Source organism: Phodopus roborovskii, unplaced genomic scaffold (assembly GCF_943737965.1).
Source record: "Phodopus roborovskii unplaced genomic scaffold, PHOROB, whole genome shotgun sequence".
Lineage (NCBI taxonomy): Eukaryota > Metazoa > Chordata > Mammalia > Rodentia > Cricetidae > Phodopus > Phodopus roborovskii.
In genome coordinates this window covers 38,088,692-38,112,217 of record NW_026126418.1, presented here as the reverse complement: position 1 = coordinate 38,112,217, position 23,526 = coordinate 38,088,692, and the positions used below count along the sequence as shown (strand labels likewise).

Sequence of the window (23,526 nt, the reverse complement as noted above, 5' to 3'; positions counted from 1 at the left end):
TATTTCTCCTTGAAATGACCTCCCTTCTCAAGACTTTAGTTCAAGATAAACATGCCTTTTATTGAGTCTAACTCTACCTACCATTTCAGCCTCCTCAAAAAAGATGAGAGTTTTCTCCTTTGAATTCAGGAATCATAACTTAGTACTCCAAAGAGCTACAAAGACAATTTAGTGCTGGGATTTCATTTGGAAAATGAGAATAATGAAATTAAAACAAGTTAGGTTCAGAATTGGCATCTCATTTTCTTTCTCATTAACCTGTTTATTGTTCAAGAATTTACACCACTTACAGGTTTCCCTGACTGCACTGTGTGAAAGCTATGCTCCTATATTGTTGGTAGATTATGATGCTTTAATGTGTGTATGTCTAATGTATATATGTGTGTTTGTGTGTTGCAGACTAAATACGTGCAGGTGGGCAAGCACATGTGTGGAAGCATGAAATAGGTGTAGGAGTGGGGGTGTTTCTTGACTGTTTTTCATCTCATTCATTGAATTAGTTGATCTAGGAGCTTGCTGACAGAGCTGGTGTGGCTGGCTAGCTTGCTCTGGAGATCTTTTCCCATCTTCCTAGTTCTGGAATTATAGGTAAACGGCTTTTCCCGTCTGGCATTTACATGGGTTCTAGGGATCTGAATTCTAGTCCTCATGCTTGACTGGCTAGGGATTGAACTACTGAACCATCTCTACAGACAGATATTAATATCTTTTTGAAAATATAAGATACAGAGATATATTTATAAATTATTAAGATTTTGATTGTTTTGAGTGTGACAGAGAGCTTTCAGAACAAGAAAAGAAGGATGACTGAAGGAACAAATGAAGTAATATTTTATCTTAGCATGTTTTGAACACAGCATAATTTTTATCTTTTATTTCTGGATTATGTGAGAAGGTTTAGTAAATATTTGAATAAGAAAAATATTTGCATAATGTTATAAATGTAAAATATATCATTTGAAACAGGAACTGGTTTTGAATTATAATTAGTGCTCACTACTGAATTTGTGATAACCTCAAATATTGTGTAAAAATGCAGTTCAGGAGAAGATGTACAAATTTGCCATAGATTTATCCCAGTGAGAAATTTTGTTTCACAAGGAACTTTGGAAACACATTTGGCATAGCATCAGAGGATTTGTCATTCTAAATGCACTTAAAGTAGTGATTTCATTAAAGTATGAAGTAAAGAGTCACAAAAGGATTTGTCTCTCCCAAGAGCCCCAAGAATCCCCTGGTTCTTCAGAGAGGGAGATGTATTAATTCTTTTCAGTCTCTAGGGAGAGTCAGTAATTGGCTCCCAAGAGGAAATGTGCTGGGAAGGCTTGGTCTAAATAAATTAGAAAGAACAAATTGAGGTTACAAGGTATATAAAAGAAGATGTCTAAGAAAGAACCATGCTTAGTGGGTTGATATAGTAGAGATGGCTTCTTCTAACAATTAAAAAGACATTATCTCTAAATAGAATTTCTCTATTGTAGCGCATTCAGTTCCTAGAGTCTATTTCTTCTTTAGGATCCACACTTCTGATCAAATCAATGAAAAATGAAGAACAGGCAAATATGTTAGTTGAAGGTAGAAATTTCAGTGCATTCAAAATTACCCTCTAAGTGAAGACATCTTGATTTTTCACGTCAATGCTAATCGTGGGTTCTATAGTTTTTCTAAGAAATACAGAAAATTATGTGAATGATAATGTAATAATAGGAAAGTAGAAATCATGAATTCTGAATATGAAGAGTAAAACATCTTCAAAAATACCAGCACTTATATCAGTGTTATGAAATTTTATTAATATTTCAGATAGGCAAATGTATCAATTATCCAAACAAAATGCTATTTTTCTTCTTCTAAATAATAAAAATTACATTTCTTATATATGATTCCTAAATTTTAAGAGGTAATAAAATGTAGATTTGTTTTTATTTTAGGGTTCACTGTGATATCTTCTAAGATGCTGGAAAGTTATTGGGGTGGCTTACAAGCGTTTGGCTTATGTATGAATAACTTCTTGCTCATGATTTTTTATTTCTACTTGAATATTCTATATAGTTCAATTAAGTTGACTTTTCACATTTCTTGCTTTCTTAATTAATTAATTAATTGTATATTCTACTCTTTCACTCTTGCCTTGCTACCTTTTGCAAACAACATATTTTCATGAAGTAAAATGAGAATGATCATATTTAATAATGACCTTGTGATACCTGTAATGTTGCACCTTAGTCTCTGCTCACACATATTAACAACCAACTGGTATGCAGCTGGTACTTAGAGGGACAAGATTAGTGTATCCAAAAGCAAGGGATACATGCCTAAGTTACTATCATCGGCTAGGCAAGTTAGAACATTTTCATAATCATCCTGCAGCAGGGTCCTCCACCCTCCCCAGTCAAGTAATATCCTCATAGATGGACAAGGAAGTATGCAGTATCCACAGAATGTAAGTTCACAGATATATATGTATGTATGTATATTTCCCCCCAAAGAAACTTAAGCTCGCTGAAAATAGTGAATTAGGAAGTAAATACTGTATTGTCCCTACTGTGATGCAATCGTACCCTTCCCATTCCCTCCCTCATCCCACTACACATAAGTCACAGTGCAAGGATTAAAGGTAGCAAAAGGGGTAATACAGTACCCATAATAAAGGGCTGAGGGGAGGAACCACCGCTCCACCCCATCCAAGTTGGAGCAAGATTATCCTATATAAAATAGAAATATATAGTTTATTATTAGTTAGAGACCTGATATGACAGTACATTTGGTGTTACTTTTTGTATATGATGCTCACTGTCTGTTTATCCTAACAATTAAGACTTGAGTTCCTTTGAAAAGGTATTTACGATTTCTCAGATTAGGAAACTAAGAATACTAATTTAAATACAAGTTTTATTTGACCCTAGGTATTCACGATATCAGTTCATTCAGTTCAATTTCACAAGTTGAAAAATTTGGACTGGAAATTTGAAATACCATAAATGTTCAAAAGCTTTCAGCCAAAAAAATGTGCATAAAACATGCAAAACACAAAGGGCAACGTGATGATAACTTATTTGTTACTTTCTAACTCCTTCTCAAGCACTATGCAGCATGCTTTATCCAGTAGTGTTGCATAAAAGCACATGCTTTGAAAGGGTGACAGAAAACCCAAAAAGTAAAGTGAGACACTGGTCTGAGCTTTGACCCAGCTATTGTGATTCTATGCTGCTAAGGAGAATAAAACAAGAGTTTCTGAAGATAGTCTAATCTTACTTCCCGGTTATGATCATTGTCACATCCAACCTCACTATCACCCATGGTTATATTTTTTTTGAAGCAGAAGAATTCATATACTAGAAATACAACAGTAGAATCAATAATAAGGTTATTTTGACTTTACAATGCCAAACTGGTGGTGAGGAGGCATTGTTGGTGTATGGTGTTCCTAGTCTCACTTTGAGCCAAGAAATTGTCAGAAATCTGCTTCTTAGCATCAATACAGTTTTGGTTTCTATGATTCCAGTTTTTTAAAAACATTATTAATAATCATAGATTAAGTTACTTCTGTAAAAAAATTGAAAACAAATGAATTTGTTATGGAAAGTAAACTTTACATATAAAAATAAATGACTGTGGATTTAATAATCTTCTAAAAGGTCAAATCCAAAATGTTTTCTGACTGCCTCATACACTTAGAATTAATCAGAGTTGAGGAGCCTTTTAAATTGTGGTTTTAATTCAGACAACATATTTTACATAAAATGTATGAAAACAATATTTTCCTCGACATCTGAAATTGTTATTCTGGAATGTAAGTGCTGTTTTAACTGGAAGAAATTAAGGTCTACATAATCTGGAGAACGTTTATTGTAACTTCTTAACATAAATGTAAATATGAAATCAAAGCTTCTTCATGTTTGATTGTGTCTCTGGACTAGATGTTTCTGTGTATATTAGGGAAATCGAAAATGAGTGTTAAGTTTCTTAAAGTCTAGTATAAGAAAATTTATAATAGATTTCTATTTATGAGGGAACACATGATACTTGTATCCATCTTCATGCTGTAGAAAGTTCTGTGGTACCACTTGTTTCATGAGCGGAAGTGACTTCAAGTCTTTCTCATTTGTTTACACAATTCATCTGCTTTGTTTAGAGAACACAAATTTTGGATGTTAAAAATAAGAAATCAAATTTTACACAGTACATCTTATATAAGTGAATGTTTTATGCTTTAAAATAATCATAATAACAATAAGCCAATTAATACGAAATTCTGACCTGTGGTAAATTATGGAGAAGGGCTTAATATTTTGCTGAAAAAGGGCAATATAAAATTTTGTGTAACTGAGTAGCGAGATTTAAATTAAGGTTCATTAGTGAGTAATCTATGGTAATGTATAAAAATATATATTCTGTTTCTTTTTCATTAACAGCTTTATTTTATTGTCATAAGATGTGTGGGTATTATTTGGTATATATGTTTAAATTAGTGTCTTAGTTATGTATTATGATTAATTTAGTTATAACTAAAGTGATATTAGGTATAATTCAATCAGTAGTTAATATCTGCTTGCATATATTCAAATAATGAAAATTTTGGCATTCTAAAGACAAAACATTGAATGACTCATTTTGCCCCCTTTGTACTCATACACACTTGTATTTCGCATAACTTGCAATAAGATTCCTTAAGTACAGATGGGTCATCAAAAAGGAGAATGACATGACACAAAATAATCATAAGGTAATGATTAATAGTTATTTAATAGAGCATCTGTCTTTTTCTTCTTTGTATTTTGGATTATAAGGAAACTCCCAAGATCAATTATGCAATAAGGTCATTTTAATTAGCAAAGCAGATAAATGATACTGAATCATTTTCACAGAGCCTATTTTCTCTTGCATATCACCAAGAAGTAAATATGCAACAGAGAAAATGATAAAATAGCAATTTTGCAAAGAGTTGCCATTCCTTTTGCATGCATATATCTCTTGTTAGTCAAATTGAATTCAGTCTAGCTTTGGCTATATACAGTGTTCTGGAGTTTTCATTTTCTTACCCTCATCCCTTCAAATCGTGATAATGCTCTTAGAGGCCTCAGAGCTCTTAGTGTCCTGAGGGACTTGATGGCCCCAAGTTCAGAGTAGCCCAAAGCGTTTGCTGTTAAACTGACCAACGAAACCTGTACAATACAAATAACAATGACGGATAAATGAAACTGCTTCCATTCAACTACATTTCATTTGTAGTTACCACCTAAGTATAAAAGATGTGTTTTGTTTTTTAATTTATAGCTATTCTGTTATTCAGTGAACATCGCAATAAAATAACACCCAATAGCTCACTCAATCCTCATCAGAGGCGTTTCTTCTTGCAGTAGGTGGTAACACAGCGTCCCACAACTGGGCAATTTTGAGTGAGAGGCTTTGGAGCACTCAGTCCTAAAGGAATGTCTTCAATTGGTCCCTCCTCTTAAGGCTTAGGGAACTATGAGGAAGAGCTATGAGGTGGTGAAGGATTCCAAGGAAACAGTGTCTACCAGACACAACTGAGTGAGATACACTTGAGTTCACAGAGGCAGTGACAGGCATGAGGAAGACCAGAAGAAAATTTAAACCAAACTAAATCCCAGCATGGGGGAAGGGACAAGAGCAGAAAGTCCCACACCTAACAAATAAACTGATACCATCTGGGAGAGAAAATCATTTTTCTTCAATGTAGTGAGTGATCCAGCGTCTATTAACCACACTCAGGGACAGTCTTCATGATCAGAAATAGCTGATCAAGACAAAATGGACTCAGGATTGTTGTTATTATTTGCTTGCTTGTGTGTGTGCTAATTTTGTTATGGTTTGGTGGTTTTTGTTTTTACTTTTGGTTTGTTTACTTTTTTTCATTTTTTCAAATAACGTGAAGTTGTGAGGGTCAGGAAGACAGGAGGATCAGGGAAAACTTGGGGGAGGAGAAATAATATAACCAAAATACACTCTATAAAAAACTTCAAAAATAATAAAAGTATAAAAAGGACATATATGATCATTAAAAGTAAATAATTTGCAAAACACCTACCCCAAATGTGATTTATAAAAATGAACTAATTTCTAATGGTTAATTTCCTTTCATCATTATACAACCAATTGTCCCTCTGAGGCTTCCCTCAATTCACTCATTTCATTTTTACCTTGCTGCTTGTTTTTAGTAAATGAAGTATTGATTATTAATAACTAAAATTCTCTATGAGGTCATTTGGTATATCAAAGGCTAAATGTAAACCTCACGTACAGCAATATTTCCTTGTTGACATGAAATAGGCACGTCTTTCCCTGCCCTCTGCAACCTTACTTTTAAAGGAGTTAGACGTCTCTGCATAAAATCTTCCAGTAGATAGCAGAGATTTATAAAATTACAGTAGTGCCCACGATCCCATTTGTTTATTTATTTTCTTTACTATTGGGCACAAAACCAGTGAGTGAATGGGTGGAGAGCCAAACTGGAGTCTGTCTGGTTCATAACATGGCAGGAGAAACATCACAGTCCAAATGTCCTTTTCCATCACTAACCATATTTATTGCCAATATGATTTTTCTTTAATTTAACTTTTTAATTTAAATTGGAAACAAGCATTTTTTTCACATGTCAATCCCAGTTCCTCTCCCTCCTCTCCTCCCCTGATCCCCACCGACCTCCTATCCCATCCCCATTCTGTTCCCTAGGGAGGGTGAGGCCTTCCATGGGGAATTTTCAAAGTCTGTCATATAATTTGGAGCAGGGCCCAGGCCCTCCCCCATGTGTCTAGGCTGAGGGAGTACCCCTCTATGTGGAATGAGCTCCCAAAGTCTATTCGTATACTAGGGAGAAATACTGGTCCTCTACCAGAAGCCCCATAGACTGCCCAGTCCTCCCAACTAACACCACATTCAGGATGTCTGAGTCAGTTCTATGCTGGTTTTCCAGCCATGTCTGAGGTGCATGAGCTCCCCCCTGTTCAGGTCAGCTGTTTGTGTGGGTTTCTCCAGCCTGGTCTTGATCCTCTTTGCTCATCACTCCTCCCTATCTGCAACTGGATTCCAGGAGTTCAGCTCAGTGTTTAGCTGTGAGTGTCTGTTTCTGCTTTCATCAGCTACTAGATGAAGGCTCTAGGATGGCACATAAGGTAATCATCAATCTCATTATCGGGGGAGGGAATTTAAGGTAGCCTCTCTAGTATTGCTTAGATTGTTAGTTGGGGTCATGCTTGTAGATCTCTGCACATTTCCATAGTACCAGATTTCTCTTTAAATCTATAATGGCTCCCTTTATTATGGTATCTCTTTTCTTGTTCTCTATTCTTTCCCTGACTCAATCTTCCTGCTCCCTCATGTATTCTTCTCTCCTCTTCTTCCCTTCTCTTTCTCCTCACTCCCTCTCCCATCACCCCCTGATCCCAATTTGCTCAGGAGATCTCATTCCTTTCACCTTCTCCCGAGGGCCATATATGCCTCTCTTAGGGTCCTCCTTGATTCCTAGCTTCCCTGGCGGTGTGGGTTGTAGACTAGTAATCCTTTGCTCTAGGTATAAAAGCCATATATGAGTGAGTACATACTGTGTTTGTCTTTTTGTGACTGGATTACTTCTTCTAGTTCCATCTATTTGCCTGTGAATTTCAAGATTTCATTGTTTTTTATTTTTATTTTATTTTTTTCTGCTGAGTAGAATGCCATTGTGTAAGTGTATCACATTTTCTTTATTTTCCAGTTGAGGGGCATCTAGATTGCTACCAATATGATTTTTAAATTTATATTTTTTTTGCTAGATCTTATATCCCCTATTTTTATTTAGTCATTTATTTATTTATTTTGATTTTCACAACAGGATTTCTGTGAGTAGTCCTGGCTGTCCTAGAACTTGCTCTGAGGACAAGGCTGGCCACTAGTTCAGAGATCCACCTGCTTCTGTCTCCCTAGTGCTGAGATTAAAGGCCTGTGCTGGCTCCTCTATTTTAATTTATTACTAAATTAGTCTAGAGACTTTCTGAGTTCCATGCTATCATTGGTGAGAGAATTTAAGGCTGGGCAGCATCTCTTGTCATCTTAACATTGACCAGAATTTCATCCTTTTAGAATCAGGATACAAATGAAACAAACTACCTCACACAAAAAGGCATGATATGGTGAATACCTACATCAACAATCAAGAAGTCCAGCCAGCACCAGGCATTAGTAAAATATGTTTGATAGCCATAGGCCACCCATTTGAGAAGCATCTCCAGGATGAAGATATAAGTGAAGACCTTGTCAGCATACTCCAGCATGGTCTTGATGGTCTTTCGCTGATCAATATATATGTCTTCAAAGGCCTAGGAAGAAGAAATTATACATTTTAGCTTTCAAATGCCACAGAATCTTAACACTAGATTTTTCTGATTATATGTGCATATGGTATTTCCTTGTGACAGGAGAGCAGAGGCAAAGTGTTAGTGTTGTTTTGTTACTCTCTGGGTCTTTTCATTAAATCAGAGGAAAAGGAATACTTTCCATAGCTACTAAAACCAGAGAGATCTTTATGACCTCACTCTTTCTGGAGTCAACTGCCTAGTCCAGGAAGTATTTTTCAATGCCATATTGCATGACAATTGCTGTGTTTGCTTTGTTTTGTTCCCATGCTGTGGGTGTGACTCAGTGGCTACAGTATTTGTCTAAGATATGTGAGACCAGGAGTTTTATATTCAGAACCACGAGAGGAAAAAAAAATCCATCTCTTTTATTAGGGGAGAAATGAAAGGAAGAATGATTGCTTTTACAAAGCAGAAATGGTTTATCAACACACGGTCAAATTGCTTTTTGTTTATTGGTTTTACTGACAATTTTACATCTTAGAGATAGTATGCTATTACTTAATGGTAATGTGACATTACTTTTCAATTAGATCCTACTATGTGTTGTAGTAATATAAATCTCAGCTGGTACTTTACTTCTAATATATTTCTGTCAATGATGAAATATATATATATATATATATATATATATATATATATATATATATTTGTATAAGGTGAAATATAGAAGACATCTGTTCTAGCCAGAAATCTACAGGAAAATAAATACCTAATTTAAAAACTTGTAAGTAATTATGTTTTAATCAGTCAAGCACTTTGTGTTTGATCATGTATATGTTTTATCTATGTATCTATGTGTGTATACATGTATGTATGAACATATATATCTATCATCTATCCAAATATTTTAAATGACTTATTTATTATGTATACAGTGTTCTGCCTGCATGTATGCCTTTATGCCAGAAAAGGGTACCAGACCTCATTACAAATGGTTGTGAGCCACCATGTGGTTGTTGGGAATTGAACTCAGGACCCATGGAAGAGCAAGTAATGCTTTTAACCACTGAGTCGTCTCTTCAGCCCCTATCCAAATACTTTATGCCTCAAATATTTCCTCTTATCTAAAATTCTAAAATGCTATCACTGTAGTTTACATTTGTAAATAATTTTCATCTAAATTTAAAGAGATGAAATGAAGTGATGAAATGAACACCTTCATATGAAGAGAACAGGATGTTTAAATCATCTGTTAGGCATGCTGCCCATTATTTATTGTCACCAATATTTATAGTTTCTTGAGAAGCCCAGGAATAGTGAATCCACATGAAGAGAGAGAGACAGACAGAGACGGAGAGTTCCTAAGGGCCTACTGACTGCCCACAAAGGGTTCATCAGAACTCAGAGAATGCATAATCACAGCAATAGCACTTCCACAAACTCCGCTGTGGTCCTCATATTCACATTTTGTCTAGCAAAGAGGAACTGAATACTCATTTGTTTACAGCAGAAGAGCCAAATTTTCTGAGCTGCTTCATAATAATCAGGTATTGATGAATGATTAGAAATGTGAGTGCACACAAAAACAAACTCAGAAATTCAGAGTTGTTCATTAAGCTTGTGGCTGGGAGATTTAAAAAAAATGGTGGAATTATTGAAGACTCATTGATAACTAAGGCAATGGAGCACAAAGGGTTAAAAAGTCCCAGGAGACTATCAAAGCTGCTACTGTAGCACTTTGGGTTAAGGATGTTCACTCACCAGAGCTCCACTGCTCAGGAGAATCATGAACACAATGAAGGTCTCAAACCAGTTGTGCTCAACTATTCGGAAGCAGGTTCTACGCAGGTTCCACCATTGCTTTCCTCTCCCTTCTTCCACGCTAACTTGACAGCACTTGAATCTCCGTACACAACCTGCAAACACAAGGTTCCAATAGGAGTAGAGAAGAAAAGCTCTGATGACTCCATCGCACACCTTGTCAAGCCCGAGTTCGTCCTTCCCTACCAGTGCGTTCCCTGCTCGGTTGTGGTAACACTTTAAGCTTACAGAAAGACGTGTGCACTTATGCGCAGTGGGAAATCAATAGACCATGCAGAACCTTCATTCTGCCTTTTCTTTGTTCACTGTTCCCTTCAAAAAACCACTTTGTGAATTACTAAGTACTTGGTCTTTACTGTATGACCGTATTACATCCTGTTGTAGCAACATTCTGTTGAAGCTAAAGGACTTCAAAATGAAACTGATAATAGAAATGTCCCTCTTGAGAAGAGGTAAAGCAGCCGGCCGTTGGTGGCACATGCCTTTAATCCCAGCTCTTGGGAAGCAGAGGCAGGCAGGCCTCTGTGAGTTCAAGGCCAGCTTGCCTGGTCTGCAGAATGCGTTCCAGGAGGCACAGCAGTTACATACAGAAACCCTGTCTTGAAAAACTAAAAGAAGGAAAAGAAAAAGTCAAAGAGTAGCAATATAGATTTTGTAGGCATATGGGTATTCTCAGGGTGCTCCTGAAAGGATGTTTATGGTTTTCTGAGTTATCTGAGTTCCCTGAGAGTTGGTTTGCATGGTCCTGTTTTGATGCACCTTTGACTTCCTCACATTGCTTTTATTTTCTGAACCAAACCCATGGTCATCACTAACTACCTTTCTAAACACCCTAGAAGGGAATTAAAAGGAAAAGTGGAAGGTGCTACATATGTTCTTGTATTTAAGTATTTTACACTAATTTTTTAAAGAAAAGAGATAAACACAGGCACACTGCCCTGAGACAAAAGGAAGAAATAGTGGAGGAAAGAGGTGGGATGTCAAAAAACAAAACAAAACAAAACAGCGAAAAAGAAATAAAGGTATGAATGGAAGAAGGAAGGATTGTAGGAAAGAACAAAGGAACAGAGCAGTAAAGGGAAAGGGCAGGAGGACGTTCCACGAACACCACAAAAAGGAAATATTTGTAAATGAGCTGTCAGGAGAATTCTGGTTAGAGCTGGTATTCAGGTTTAGAGTGATTATATGCATAATTTATAGAGGGACAAAGGAAGACAGGAGACATTTTAGACCTAAAAGACAAAGAACAACAATTATAAAATTACAAATGCACTAACGTTTCCCAAACTCAAATTGCAAAGGCATGAAACCATAGTAAGCACTAACTACAGGTCATACAATCATGCTGAATCGCTGTAGGCTCAAGCAGGCACTGTGTAGGGTCCAGGGATCCACTGTGTATTTCCCGTGTTCACAACATGCATTAAGAATTGTGCTTTTCATCTAAAAACATGTCTTTAAATTTGAAATTCCCTTAGGTTTCATAGTCAGAAAATTTACCATTCAGGTAAATTCTCTTTGTGAGCATTGGAAGAAGGTTTAAGATGCAGACTTATTGTAAAAACAAGCACCATTTCCTATGAAAAATGTCAATTAGTCACAAGTTTTGATGAAGCAAAAGCAGTTTTCTCTAGACTCATAACCTTTGCCACAGCGTGGAAGGAAATAATCACAGCACAGCACTGAACAGGATTTTAAATTCTTGAAAGACTTGAAATGGGCCTATTGCTGCGTTTTCTTATTTTGTTTGTTTTAATTCGGTTTTCAAGACAGGGTTTCTCTGTGTATCTTTGTAGACCACCAGGCTGGCCTCAAACTCACAGAGATCTGCTTGCCTCTGCCTCCTGAATGCTGGGATTGAAGGCGAGTGCCACCACTACCTGGCCTATTGGCCTATCGTAGAGTTTTATTGTGTGTAAAGGACCTGCTTTGGGCGGTCAGTGGCTGAAAAGGTTGCTCTCTGCAGGTAAAATGCTAGCAAAAACATCTCCTCTTTACCTTCAGTGAAGCAGGCTTCGGGCTCAAGGGTTTCTTCAGGTTCCATGACCGGCTGTTCCTCTGCGGGTGCCCCGATGTCCACTGTGCTCCCTTCTGAAGAGCTACTGCTTTCATTGAGTTTCTGTGCATAAAGGGGACATAAACGTAAATCTCTTTAACTCCCTAATGAGTGGCCTACCAAGAAGGGATTATTACTATGTCTTTATTTTGTATTTTTCTTGAGGTAAGATGACCTGAAAATACATAGTAAAACCAAGATTCAGAAGAAGAAATAGGAAAAGCTAGCTGTCAATTCCTGTCCCAGAAATTTTGGGATGCAATCAGATTGCTTTGTTGTGTTGGGGTGTTATAAGGGACCATCAGCAACACATAGTGAGGAAACCTCTGTCCTATGGACTGGGGAAGGGGGACGGTATCATGATTTGTAGGAGTGAGAAGGAAAGAGAGAAAGATAAGAAACTAAGAGAATGTCTACCTTAGGAGGAAATAAAATCATTAAGGCATTCTGTGTTTAAACATTTGTATATGTTTCTTTAATACTGTCTTTCTTCTTAGCAACAATGACCTGTTTCTTTAACACACACACAACACACACACACACACACACACACACACACACACACTGATTGAAAGCCTTCTCTTGGGCTGGAGAGATGGCTCAAAGGGTAAGTGCACTGATTGCTCTTCCAGAAAGTACCTGAGTTCAATTCCTAGCAACCACATGATGGCTCACAACCATTTGTAGTGAGATCTGGTGCCCTCTTCTGGATTGCAGGGATATGTGCGGACGGAACAATGTATAATAAATAAATTAATCTTAAAAAGAAAAAAGTTTTTTCTTCTTGTTAGTTTTGTGTTGGCATCCTAATTCATAAAGATCATCTTAACTTTAAATTATTTCCACCTGTACTTTTTTCTTTTGAGTTATTGAAAAATTTCTTTGTAATGAGAATATAACAGGGCAGTAAGATTAAAAAAAGGAAAACAAGATAAATATTGGTGTGTCATTGGAAAAACAAAACTCAACAGTGTTTAGCAAAAGTTGGGTTACATAAAGGTTTGTTCTGGAATTTTTAGAAGGAATTCTGTCTTCTAATTTGCATTAATTTGCTTATTATATCTCAGGTCAGGTGACCTTGTCCACTGTCTGCTATCTTGAATTTACAATGCTTTACTTTGAGTTATAAACACAGTTCATTTTTGTAAACCCCTTATGGACACTTGCAAGTAATTTGCATGTTAAAAATACTGATATTATGAGATAAATGTAAATTTGGAAAAAAAAATCTCATATTTTTACATTCACTGTTGTGTCATTAAGATTCTCAATGTCTTCATTTAATTATTTTACTCACATTTTAGGCACAGGATAAAAACATTATAATAAAAAATTGAAAGCAGACATATGCTATCAATATATTTTTATTTTTGTTAGTGTCAAAATTAAAAAAAGAATGCAGGTCTTTGTTTAATGTAGCAATACCACTCAGATATGGAGAAAAGCTCTTTAGCTGTGAGGGAAGGGTTTGCTTCCACTCTGCCCACAAGACATTCCAGCAACATTCTAAAGATACTAGGTAACAATGAAACACAAATGTTTTATAAACAAGAATTTACTAATTTAAAAAGTAAATTAGTTCTCCTTTTTATGCTCTTAAATTGCTAGTAACTTTTATTTTGAATTTAAAGTATTATTTCTCACTGTTTTGAGACTAATAAAATATTTTAAAACCATTTTGTCATTTATTAGGCTATTAATCAATCTTTAACTTATTAAATCCCAAATGGACTAGTTAATTAGAGACTGGGTATATTTTTACACATTAACCCCGCTAAATTATACACACATCTTCTGATCTGTGGAATCCATATATATTTGGCAAGCTCACTTAAGAGGTGAGATGGAGGGATGCAGAAACCGCATTGCGTTTGAAATATGCACTTTGCCTTACCCACTAGGGCATTCCAAATCACTTAAAACTGCAATCTTGATGCTAAGAGCATTTCCCCTTCACAGTGGATTTATGCTACATTTCTTGCTTTTAAGGATGCTCTCTGGTACTGAACATGATTTTTGACCTTGCAGTGAAGACAACACAGAGCAAGCAAAACATTCTTGGTGTTTCTTGGGGTGGCTTGTTCTTGTGCTCAGCTTTAACTTTAAACATAAAATGTTTTTATTTTGAGACCTGATTTATGATATGTACCTTATTTATGGATATTAATGAGAGTTTGACTTTTAATAAGTGATCAAAACAAATCAACCCGGAATGTCATTATTAGAGGGCATATAATGCACTTTGCATGAACAAAGAGATGCAATAAAGAAAGTGCTTACCTATCAACTGAGCATGTGCTGACCTATGAACAGAGCACGATGTGTTTTAAATCTATTACTGAGTCGGTACATATATGCAAACATATATAAACTACATCCCCTTTATTCTGTTTATCAGCTATTATTGACTCAATGGGTTAAAATACTTGGCAAAACAGTTGAAATGTAGGAAATGGATTTTTAATGTAGGAATGAAGGTGTATTTTTTGTTTTTGAAAACTCCAAATCCATTTCCATGGACATTGTAGTCAGGATTTTCCCAATATTGCGCCTCTGTGCTGTTTCTCTTCCCCTTCTTTCACTACAAAAATCCCAAAATATCTCAATGCAGCCATTACTAGTTTTAAAATCAACCCCTACTTTGAAAAGTGGGAAATGCCCACTTGACACAAAAGCTTGCTTTAAAAGCTTGAATCATTAAATTGACATACTAAGTAACCTAAATTATGTCATAGGCCTAACATATCTGCCCCAGACAACTACCTACTAAAATAACCGAATGTTCCCCAATGATCATGGTGGATATACCAACAAACTTGTATTAAGAATTGAATATCTTTGTCATATTGATATCTTTGAAGTATTTGGGCTATGTAAGCTCCGAAGATGTTTCTGTCAAAGTTTAAACTGCAGATTCTTTGTTCTTGATTTCTTTAGAATTGTCTTACAAAGTTGTCCTTCTTCCCAAAATATAACACCATTACATCCCAGAAAGCCCATTGTAAGTTGAAAATATAAATAAAAACCACATTCAGGACACCACGTTGGCAACTTAGTAAATGGGAATACATTGGTTGTTGAAGAATAGTAGTAGTAAGTCAGCCTGAGTTAGGATAACCCTAATATCCACTAATGTATTAGGTTAATGTTTTTAAATAAGAGCCCATAACTGAACTGTACTCCCCCATCTGACCTTCTGTTCCATTTTCAAATGCTGAAGCTGTCTATATATCTGAAAGAGGGGCTTGTTAATGAGCCCTACTTATCAAATGAATCATGATGCTAAGTCTGTGATCTGGTAAGAGTGATGCCCTTACAAGTTGGGGAAGACACAACAGATCTATTTCTGTTCATATGCACATGGCTTTGTAAAGACACAAAGAAGATGGCATTCTACAACCTTAGGAGATGGCCCTCACCAGATACTGACCCTATGGTACCATGGTCTTGAATTTTCTACTTTTTAAATTATGAATTAATAAATTTTGTTTATGTAAGCCACGCAGTTGATGGCACAGTGCTATTTTAGCCCACACAGAATTATAACATAATGTAATTTTAATTCAAGGAACAGTATTATGGACCACTTCTTTGGAAAGTTTATATATATATATATATATATATATATGAGCTCAGGTGATATGTAGAAAAATATAAATACTTATAGTCAAAGTCTCTGGGTTCTACCTTCATCAGTTAAATGCTCTTTAGCATCCAAAGCTATTGTTTTTATTTATTTTTTTTACTGAAAAAGTTACAATAACATGTTCCTACTCTGTTCATTATAATGATTAAGTAGCCTTATAATGATGCTATTTTTCATTTACCTTTTGTTACTCATTTAATAGATATTCTTTAGCAAGGACAAAAAAAAATCACACATCAGTATATTACAGTTTGATTTGCCAATCATCTCCCTGGGATTAAATCATTGGTTTCTCAATAAAATAATATTTGACTTTAACTCAAAAAGTTTCTACAAATCATAAGTACATGCAATGTAATCCACATATATATTTATGTACATGTATTGATTTTTAGCTCCACAATTTATAGAATCTTACCTCTTTGCTTTCTTCTAGATCTGATTCACTGCTAAAGTCCTCTGTGTTTAAGTTCTCAAAGTCAGACTCTCCTACGGCAATGGGCACGGTCACAGTGAGGCTGGGGTTGTTTATGAATGACATGTAATCACTCTCATCAATGATATACTTTTCCACGCTGCTGCCTGTCCCTATGCCACTCGTGGTTCCATTCACATCTCTCAGACAGTCCAGATCTTTCCCAATTTCTCCTGTGTGGTTAGATATACAGTTGTCTTTTCTATTGTTTAGATCATCAAGTGGCTTAATTTCATCTAAAATCTTCTGTTTCCTAACAAAGGACTGCTGAATGAACTCATAGATTTTCCTCTTTACATAAGCTATTCCCTTGTGCATCCTGTCCACAGCAATTTGAAGATTGTTCATTTCATTGTCGTCATCGGTGGCTGCGAGGTTGTCTGCACTAAAGGAGCTCAGAAGCAAGGCCAGAAAGAGGTTCAGGACCTTGAAAACAGACAAAGATACACGCTCATCACAACACAGAGAAGAACACAGGCCACTGTTCCCTTCGGTGCAGAAATAGTTCACCATTATATGATCAAGGGACACAACAATCATTAGAAGTTAGGGGGTCAGAACACATGCTGCATATCACAAGGCCCCGGGTTCAACATGCAACCCTGGAAAAGTGTTGGGCACTCAGAATTTGTCACATGGCTCCATCTCGATGAAACAAAAGTATTCTTACTACCGCTCTGAAGATTTCACATGTCATTAAATGAAGACTTTTGAATGAGTTAATTTATCATATTTAAAGTTCTATGAGTAAAGCATATTTATATGTTACATATAATGTAGCAGTCATAAATTTAAAAACCATTACTATTGGCAAATATGCATTTAAATTTACTTTGGAAGTTCTTTCTTGGTGGTTTTATATTATTGGCTGTTAACAAAAATAAAACCATGATTATGGCCAGTTTTAAGATTAGAAGCTTAAGTCTTCAAAATATTCATTGGTCTTTTTTGTTGTTGTTGTTGTTGTTGTTGTTTGTTTTTTCAAGACTGCATTTCTGGCTGTCCTGGAACAAGCTCTGTAGACCAGGCTGGCTTCACACTCACAGAGATCCACTTTCCTCTGCCTCCCAAGTGTTAGGATTAAAGAAAGGCATGCACCAGCATTGACCATTCTTTTTGTGTTGTTGTTGTTCGAGACAGGGATTCTCTGTGTTGCTTTGAAGCCTGTCCTGGAACTCACTCAGTAGACCAGGCTGGACTTGAACTCACAGAGATCCTCCTGCCTCTGCCTCCCGAGTGCTGGGATTAAAGACGTGCACCACCATTGCCCGGCTAACATTGACCATTCTTATCAATGCTATTCTATAGCAAAAGATCTCTCTCTGTTATATATACAACTTATATATACATGTGACAGATTTATGAAAAATTTTAACAATTCATTTGCAATTTCCAAAATAAATGTGTTGAAATTATTGATATAAAATGAAGTTGAGGATGGAATTATACATATTAATGTACATATCTTTTAAAATGTATTTCTATATTACCATAGTTTATTGTGATAATATATATATTGCCATATTATAGTATTGCTTTGAGAATGAGAATATAAACATATCTAAGATCAGAGGCATTTAAAATTATTGATAAAATTATTTTTAATAAAATAGGTACCACTCTGTCATGCTATTCATGTATATCTGAAATGCATATCTAATTTGGGTACATACCACGAGGTTCCCAATCACCATGACCATCATGAAGACAGTAAGGCACATGGCTTGGCCAGCAACCTCCATGCAGTCCCACATGGTCTCTATCCACTCTCCACACAGTACACGGAACACAATCAGGAAGGAATGGAAGAAGTCATTCATGTGCCAGCGTGGGAGTTTGCAGTCACTGGCAATTTTGCAGACACAGTCTTTGTAACTTTTGCCAAACAGCTGCATGCCAACCACAGCAAAAATGAAGACAATGATGGCCAACACCAGGGTCAGGTTTCCCAGTGCGCCCACCGAATTGCCAATGATCTTAATGAGCATATTCAGTGTGGGCCAGGACTTTGCCAACTTGAAGACTCGGAGCTAGAAAATGAGAACAAATTATTATACGTTGTTATGATCCTCATAAGCACACTAATTATATTGAGGCTAACCAAGAACTTATACAAGAATGCAGCTGAGTGACAGAACACCTCCCTAGCATGAATGCAGCCATGGGGTTCATAGCTAACACTACACACCCCTAAAAATCCTCCTCCATTATCTTGCTCTAACTTTCTCAGAATCATGGTTAACATTTGGATCCTCCCAGGAAGAAACTAGCTTTTCCAGCTTTTAATTATGTAGATAATTTTATCTGAGAGCAAATTCTTAATTGTGTATTCGAGAGTATGTTCTTTGATTTGCTTCTCTGAGACCTATCAAATTTCACACTGTTACATTAATATCTGAATGTGAATAATTTCTGTCAAAAGATTCATTTGTCAAGAAGGTTCTAAGTAACATTACATTGAGCCTGATGTAAATAGAAAAAGTATTTATACCTGTTAATGTTATATTGGGGTAAATATATAAATAATACACATGCATTGTAAACCTGGAATATTACTATGACTCCTTTTTGGTCTTCAGGGCCATACATACAAATTAATTTATATGTTTAACAGTTATATAATTTTTTCAGTTTTTGATAAAATAAATTTTCTAGAATTACAATTACATGAATATATTTTATGAGGATGTCATCCACTGTTACCAAGGGCTATTTATATTTTCAGATTATTATTAAAATAGTGATCATTTGTGCTTAAACACATTTCTTCACTTTGAAAATATTAATTGTACAAGTCATTAGAAACAATACTTTGTCAACATGGCAAACAAACAAATAACATAAAATCCAGCATTCAGACAATAGGGCTAGTGACAATCAATGGCAAAACCTGTGCAAGGATCTGTATTATAGCTGAGAACTGTAAACTAATAACTGATATTAGTAAAGTTTACATGAGTAAAAATTTCAAAATAAAGCATATATATATCTGGAAAGATGCTAGAGGCATCAGCTTGCACAACACCTATGGATGTTATTGGGTGTATGGGAGTCAATGGAAGTACTATGAAAGAACACCACCATTGGGGCAAATAATGATTATTGCCACTGTCTTGTTTACCAGCCGAAATGAACGGAGAACTGATAATCCTTCCACATTGGCAAGACCAAGTTCTACCAGGCTTAGTGTCACAATAAAGCCATCAAAGATGTTCCAGCCTTCTTGGAAATAATAGTAAGGGTCCATGGCAATGATTTTCAGAAACATTTCTGCTGTGAAGATCCCAGTAAAAACCTAAGATCAAAACAAAATTACTCAAATTCTATCAGATAAGGAAAAATATATTTTTCATAGGATAAAAAGCTTAGGCTACTTTCCCATTACTGATCCTATTACGATCTTACTTGTACAGGCAAATTTAATTGATGAGGCTAGTTTGCATTAGTTTACTATATTATCCTTACAGAATCTCCAGTAAGCAGGTAGTGTAAATACTGTAATTATTCCATTACAGTTGAAGAAAACAATATTTCAAGGTATATAAAACTCTTATCTTTTACCAGCCAACTATAAAATGGCTAGATTAGAACTTGAGCACCAATGTTCAATTTTGATAACGTTCGTTCCATTAAAGTCCCTTTCTTTTCAGGCCTCATATAACCTAGATAATGACAAGGTTTACCCATAAACAGTTTTATTTGTGAGTTTATCCTTATTTCCTTCAAATCAGATAGCTATTGTTCATGTGTATTTTGTGTTATAATGTGGCCATAACTATCATTATTATTAGCTACATGTATAAAATTATAGTCCTATAATATAAATATTAGAGATTTAAAAATACAAATATCCTATAGGATATGCATATTTCACTTTCTATATCAGTAAAATCATAAAATTCCTCTTAAATACCATATTAAATGCATGTCATATTTTAGATACTTCATCCTTCAAATAAAAACTGAGATTTCTAAGTTTGTTTAGCTAAAACAGGCTTATTAATCATACTACATACAAAATGGACTGACTACTTTCTATATTCATGGTCTGTATCTAGAATACACAGACTCCATAGACCCTGGGAAGAGAAAAGGAGGAGACACTTTTGTGTTGTTGGTCACTCCGAACAAATATGTAATGAAGAGAATTTACGACCTCATTTGAACCATCTAGAGCAAGGACATAGCATTGCTATCATTTAAAGAACAACATGAACTTAAACTCTGAACTTAAGATTCAGATTTTCAAAACTTTAGAAACATCACTATTGACTTTTAAATTATTATTTCAGGTTTATGTTCTATTTCTCAGGTTTTTTTTTCACAGACAATAAAGGCCTTTATTTCTCAAAAAGCAGTGCCTAGACAGCTGGATATAATTGCCTTAGGGAATGTAGGAATTGTGGTTGAAAGAGTGCTGATAAGCTGTTAAACCCAATAATCAATTTCTCAAGCAGAAAATTTGAATACTAAACACATTTACCTTCTAGTATGCTTACCAAGTTTCCTACTGTAAGCACATGATTGAAATGATCCGTCATGGGGTAGTGCTCCATGGCCATGAAAAGGGTATTTAAGACAATACAGATGGTGATGGCTAGATCAACAAATGGGTCCATCACAACCAGGTTGACAATATGTTTCACTTTTAACCAATATGGGGAACAGTCCCAAATTAAGAATATGTTGGAAAATTTATACCAACAGGGTGGACATTTCTGCCTTGATTCTTCTAGTTCTAGATTAAAAAAAAAAAAAAAAAGAGGGAACAATACTAAATGACTATTTTCTAAATACAAATATTTACGTTAACTCCACTAAACATACTTTCAGTAGCAAACATATTTCTGTTTGTTGCAAAGATAATTACTTGATATAATGATATCGCTCTCATCAGACACGTACATAAAATAGAAATAAGAAAGAAGTCATTTTTCTATTTACTGCTGCTCAATACTTGGCCACTATAGTAAGGTTTTTGGTTTCAACAGGGCAATTCACTGTGTGTAAAATCCTGTGTTACTGGTAGTTTACTCATTTTTAAGATTTAAGGCAAGGATTTATGTGGTACATCATCCTTTAAATATACTTTTATTTTGTGAAAATAACTTATTCTTCTCTCCAATCTTAAAATTATTTTGGATCATGATGGAGGGAATCATGTTGCTGAAATTTGATGCTAATTGCAATGCAGAATTTCTAATTGATGAAGTAGAAACCTCTCACAGTTCCCACATACTACTAAGACATTAAGAGTTCAGAATCCAGCACATTGAATTTAACATTCAACAATTTGAGAATGCATGGTCACCCATTTAAAAGTTGGGCCATTTCTTTTTCTTTTTCTTTGTGAGAATGTAGTTGCCAACCTGTAAGTAGAGATATTTAACTCCAATAAGAATGCGAGTTTATTGAAATAATGCCAGTGGGGTTTGTTACAAACCTTCTACTGTGTTTGTTAAAATGCTGGCTATACTCATTGCCCTTTGCCTTTGGGAAGGGTCTTCTAGAAAGTCCATGGAAACATGGAAAGAACTTGATCTCCTCTTTCTCATCTCAGTTTCAGTGGTCGTTCCCTGTAAAGAAAATGCTAAGGCATTAAATGATTAATTTGAGCAATATGACACATGAATAAATGGAGATAGTGATTTTCATGGAACACATGCATCGTGCATCTTCATATTTTATTGCTGATGGCAGACTGGTGACTTATTGGATCATTAACCTGGTATATTCAAGCTGTTAACCATGTAGTCATAGAAGAAAATTTAAATGTTTGACCCCTTGATTTTTTTGTTTGTTTTCAATTAAAGAAAAAATTGTAAAATCCTAATACCTTAAAGAATAGTAAAGTTGGTCAAGCCATTTCACTTTTGAGAAGGTAGCCTTTTCATTTTAAGAAACTACCAAAGACTACAGCACACTTAGCTGATATTCTATTTTCTAGAGGTAAAGTATAGATGGCCATTGATAATACAAAGTATATGCTAAAAATCAATACATATAATGCAGGGTCAACAGTTTCATCCAGGATCCCAAAGCAATAAGTCATCTAATTTATCCTTGGTCATGCCTCATCATGCTGATATATTTCTAAGTGAGTACAGTTAAAGAGGAAGTATCCTTTGTTTGGAAAGTTCTTATCTGAATGTACAGTCACAAACATACAATAGTCCTTTATTATAAAGACAATTATTTCATCTGGATTAATAATTTATTGGTGTCCCTTTGTATAGATTGGCTTTGTGAATACCTATATCAGCATTTTTAGTAAATAAATATGAACCCTGGAAATTTTAGGTAATGATGAAGCTATCTGTGCACAGTGTTTTTAAAATTCTAAACTAAAGCAAAGATAAACTAAAGAGTCTGGTGGGAAGATTTACTATACACCCTTTATACTTTAAAAAACATTTATTTACTCTTATTCTATGGCTTTAGGGATGATGTCTTCTTATCAAAATTCAGCATGGGTACATAGCAAATCATCCAAGGGAGTAATTATTGCCCAAATGATCCTTAGCATATACAGTAAGTAATGCATTCATGTTTGTGCAAGGAGTGCTGAGGCTTTAAGGTTCAGTTGGTTAGTCTGTTAAAGGTGCTACAAGATGCAGAGGCATTCTCAGCTCGACCAACCAGGAATCATTCTCAAGAATTCCATTCTGTAGAAACACTGGCTGGTGCAACAATCATAGGCCAGCCATGCCTGAGCTATGTAAAACTTTCTTACATTGTCATCAGTAGCTGGCTTATCTATTATCACCTCTGGCAGAAGCTGTCCAACTGGCGACGTAGGAACTGACGGTCCACCAACCAAGGAAACCACACCATTGCAATCCACTGTGCTGTGCATCTTCCCATTTGTTGGAAACACCGCCAGCATTCGGGACGACCTGCTAGTTTGACTGAGGTTACTGTTGCGGCGTTCACCATGTCTTCGGGGAACAAACAGCGAGTCTCTCCGACTCTCATTATCCTCAAAGGTGCTGTGCTCATCATCAGCAAAGTCGTTCTCAGATCCCACATCCTTTGCTCGCCCTCTGAAGCTGAAAAGGCTCGTTCTGCTATTGCGTCTTGGGGAAAACAGGGAACCACGGATGCTCAACAGAGACTGGAGGTTTGACACAAACAACAAAAAGTAAAATAATATTAAAATGGCCTGTTGAAATAATTTTGCAAGATTATGTTGAAGGAAATTCTACCATTTGTTAAAGAAAGTAGCACATTC

The 23,526-nt window shown here is 35.6% G+C and overlaps 1 protein-coding gene across 1 annotated transcript in view; it reads right to left on the bottom strand.

Moving 5' to 3' along the window:
- Scn1a (sodium voltage-gated channel alpha subunit 1) overlaps positions 1-23,526 on the bottom strand; it is a 118,937-nt gene that overhangs the window by 14,397 nt on the left and 81,014 nt on the right. Inside the window, exons 12-21 of the mRNA XM_051184562.1 lie at positions 23,029-23,409; positions 21,739-21,871; positions 20,795-21,033; positions 19,417-19,590; positions 17,969-18,325; positions 16,239-16,721; positions 12,117-12,237; positions 10,059-10,213; positions 8,145-8,318; positions 5,043-5,165 (exon numbers count right to left, since the gene is read on the bottom strand). Coding sequence (XP_051040519.1) covers positions 5,043-5,165; positions 8,145-8,318; positions 10,059-10,213; positions 12,117-12,237; positions 16,239-16,721; positions 17,969-18,325; positions 19,417-19,590; positions 20,795-21,033; positions 21,739-21,871; positions 23,029-23,409 — 2,340 coding nt within the window. The remainder of the gene's footprint in view (positions 1-5,042; positions 5,166-8,144; positions 8,319-10,058; positions 10,214-12,116; positions 12,238-16,238; positions 16,722-17,968; positions 18,326-19,416; positions 19,591-20,794; positions 21,034-21,738; positions 21,872-23,028; positions 23,410-23,526) is intronic.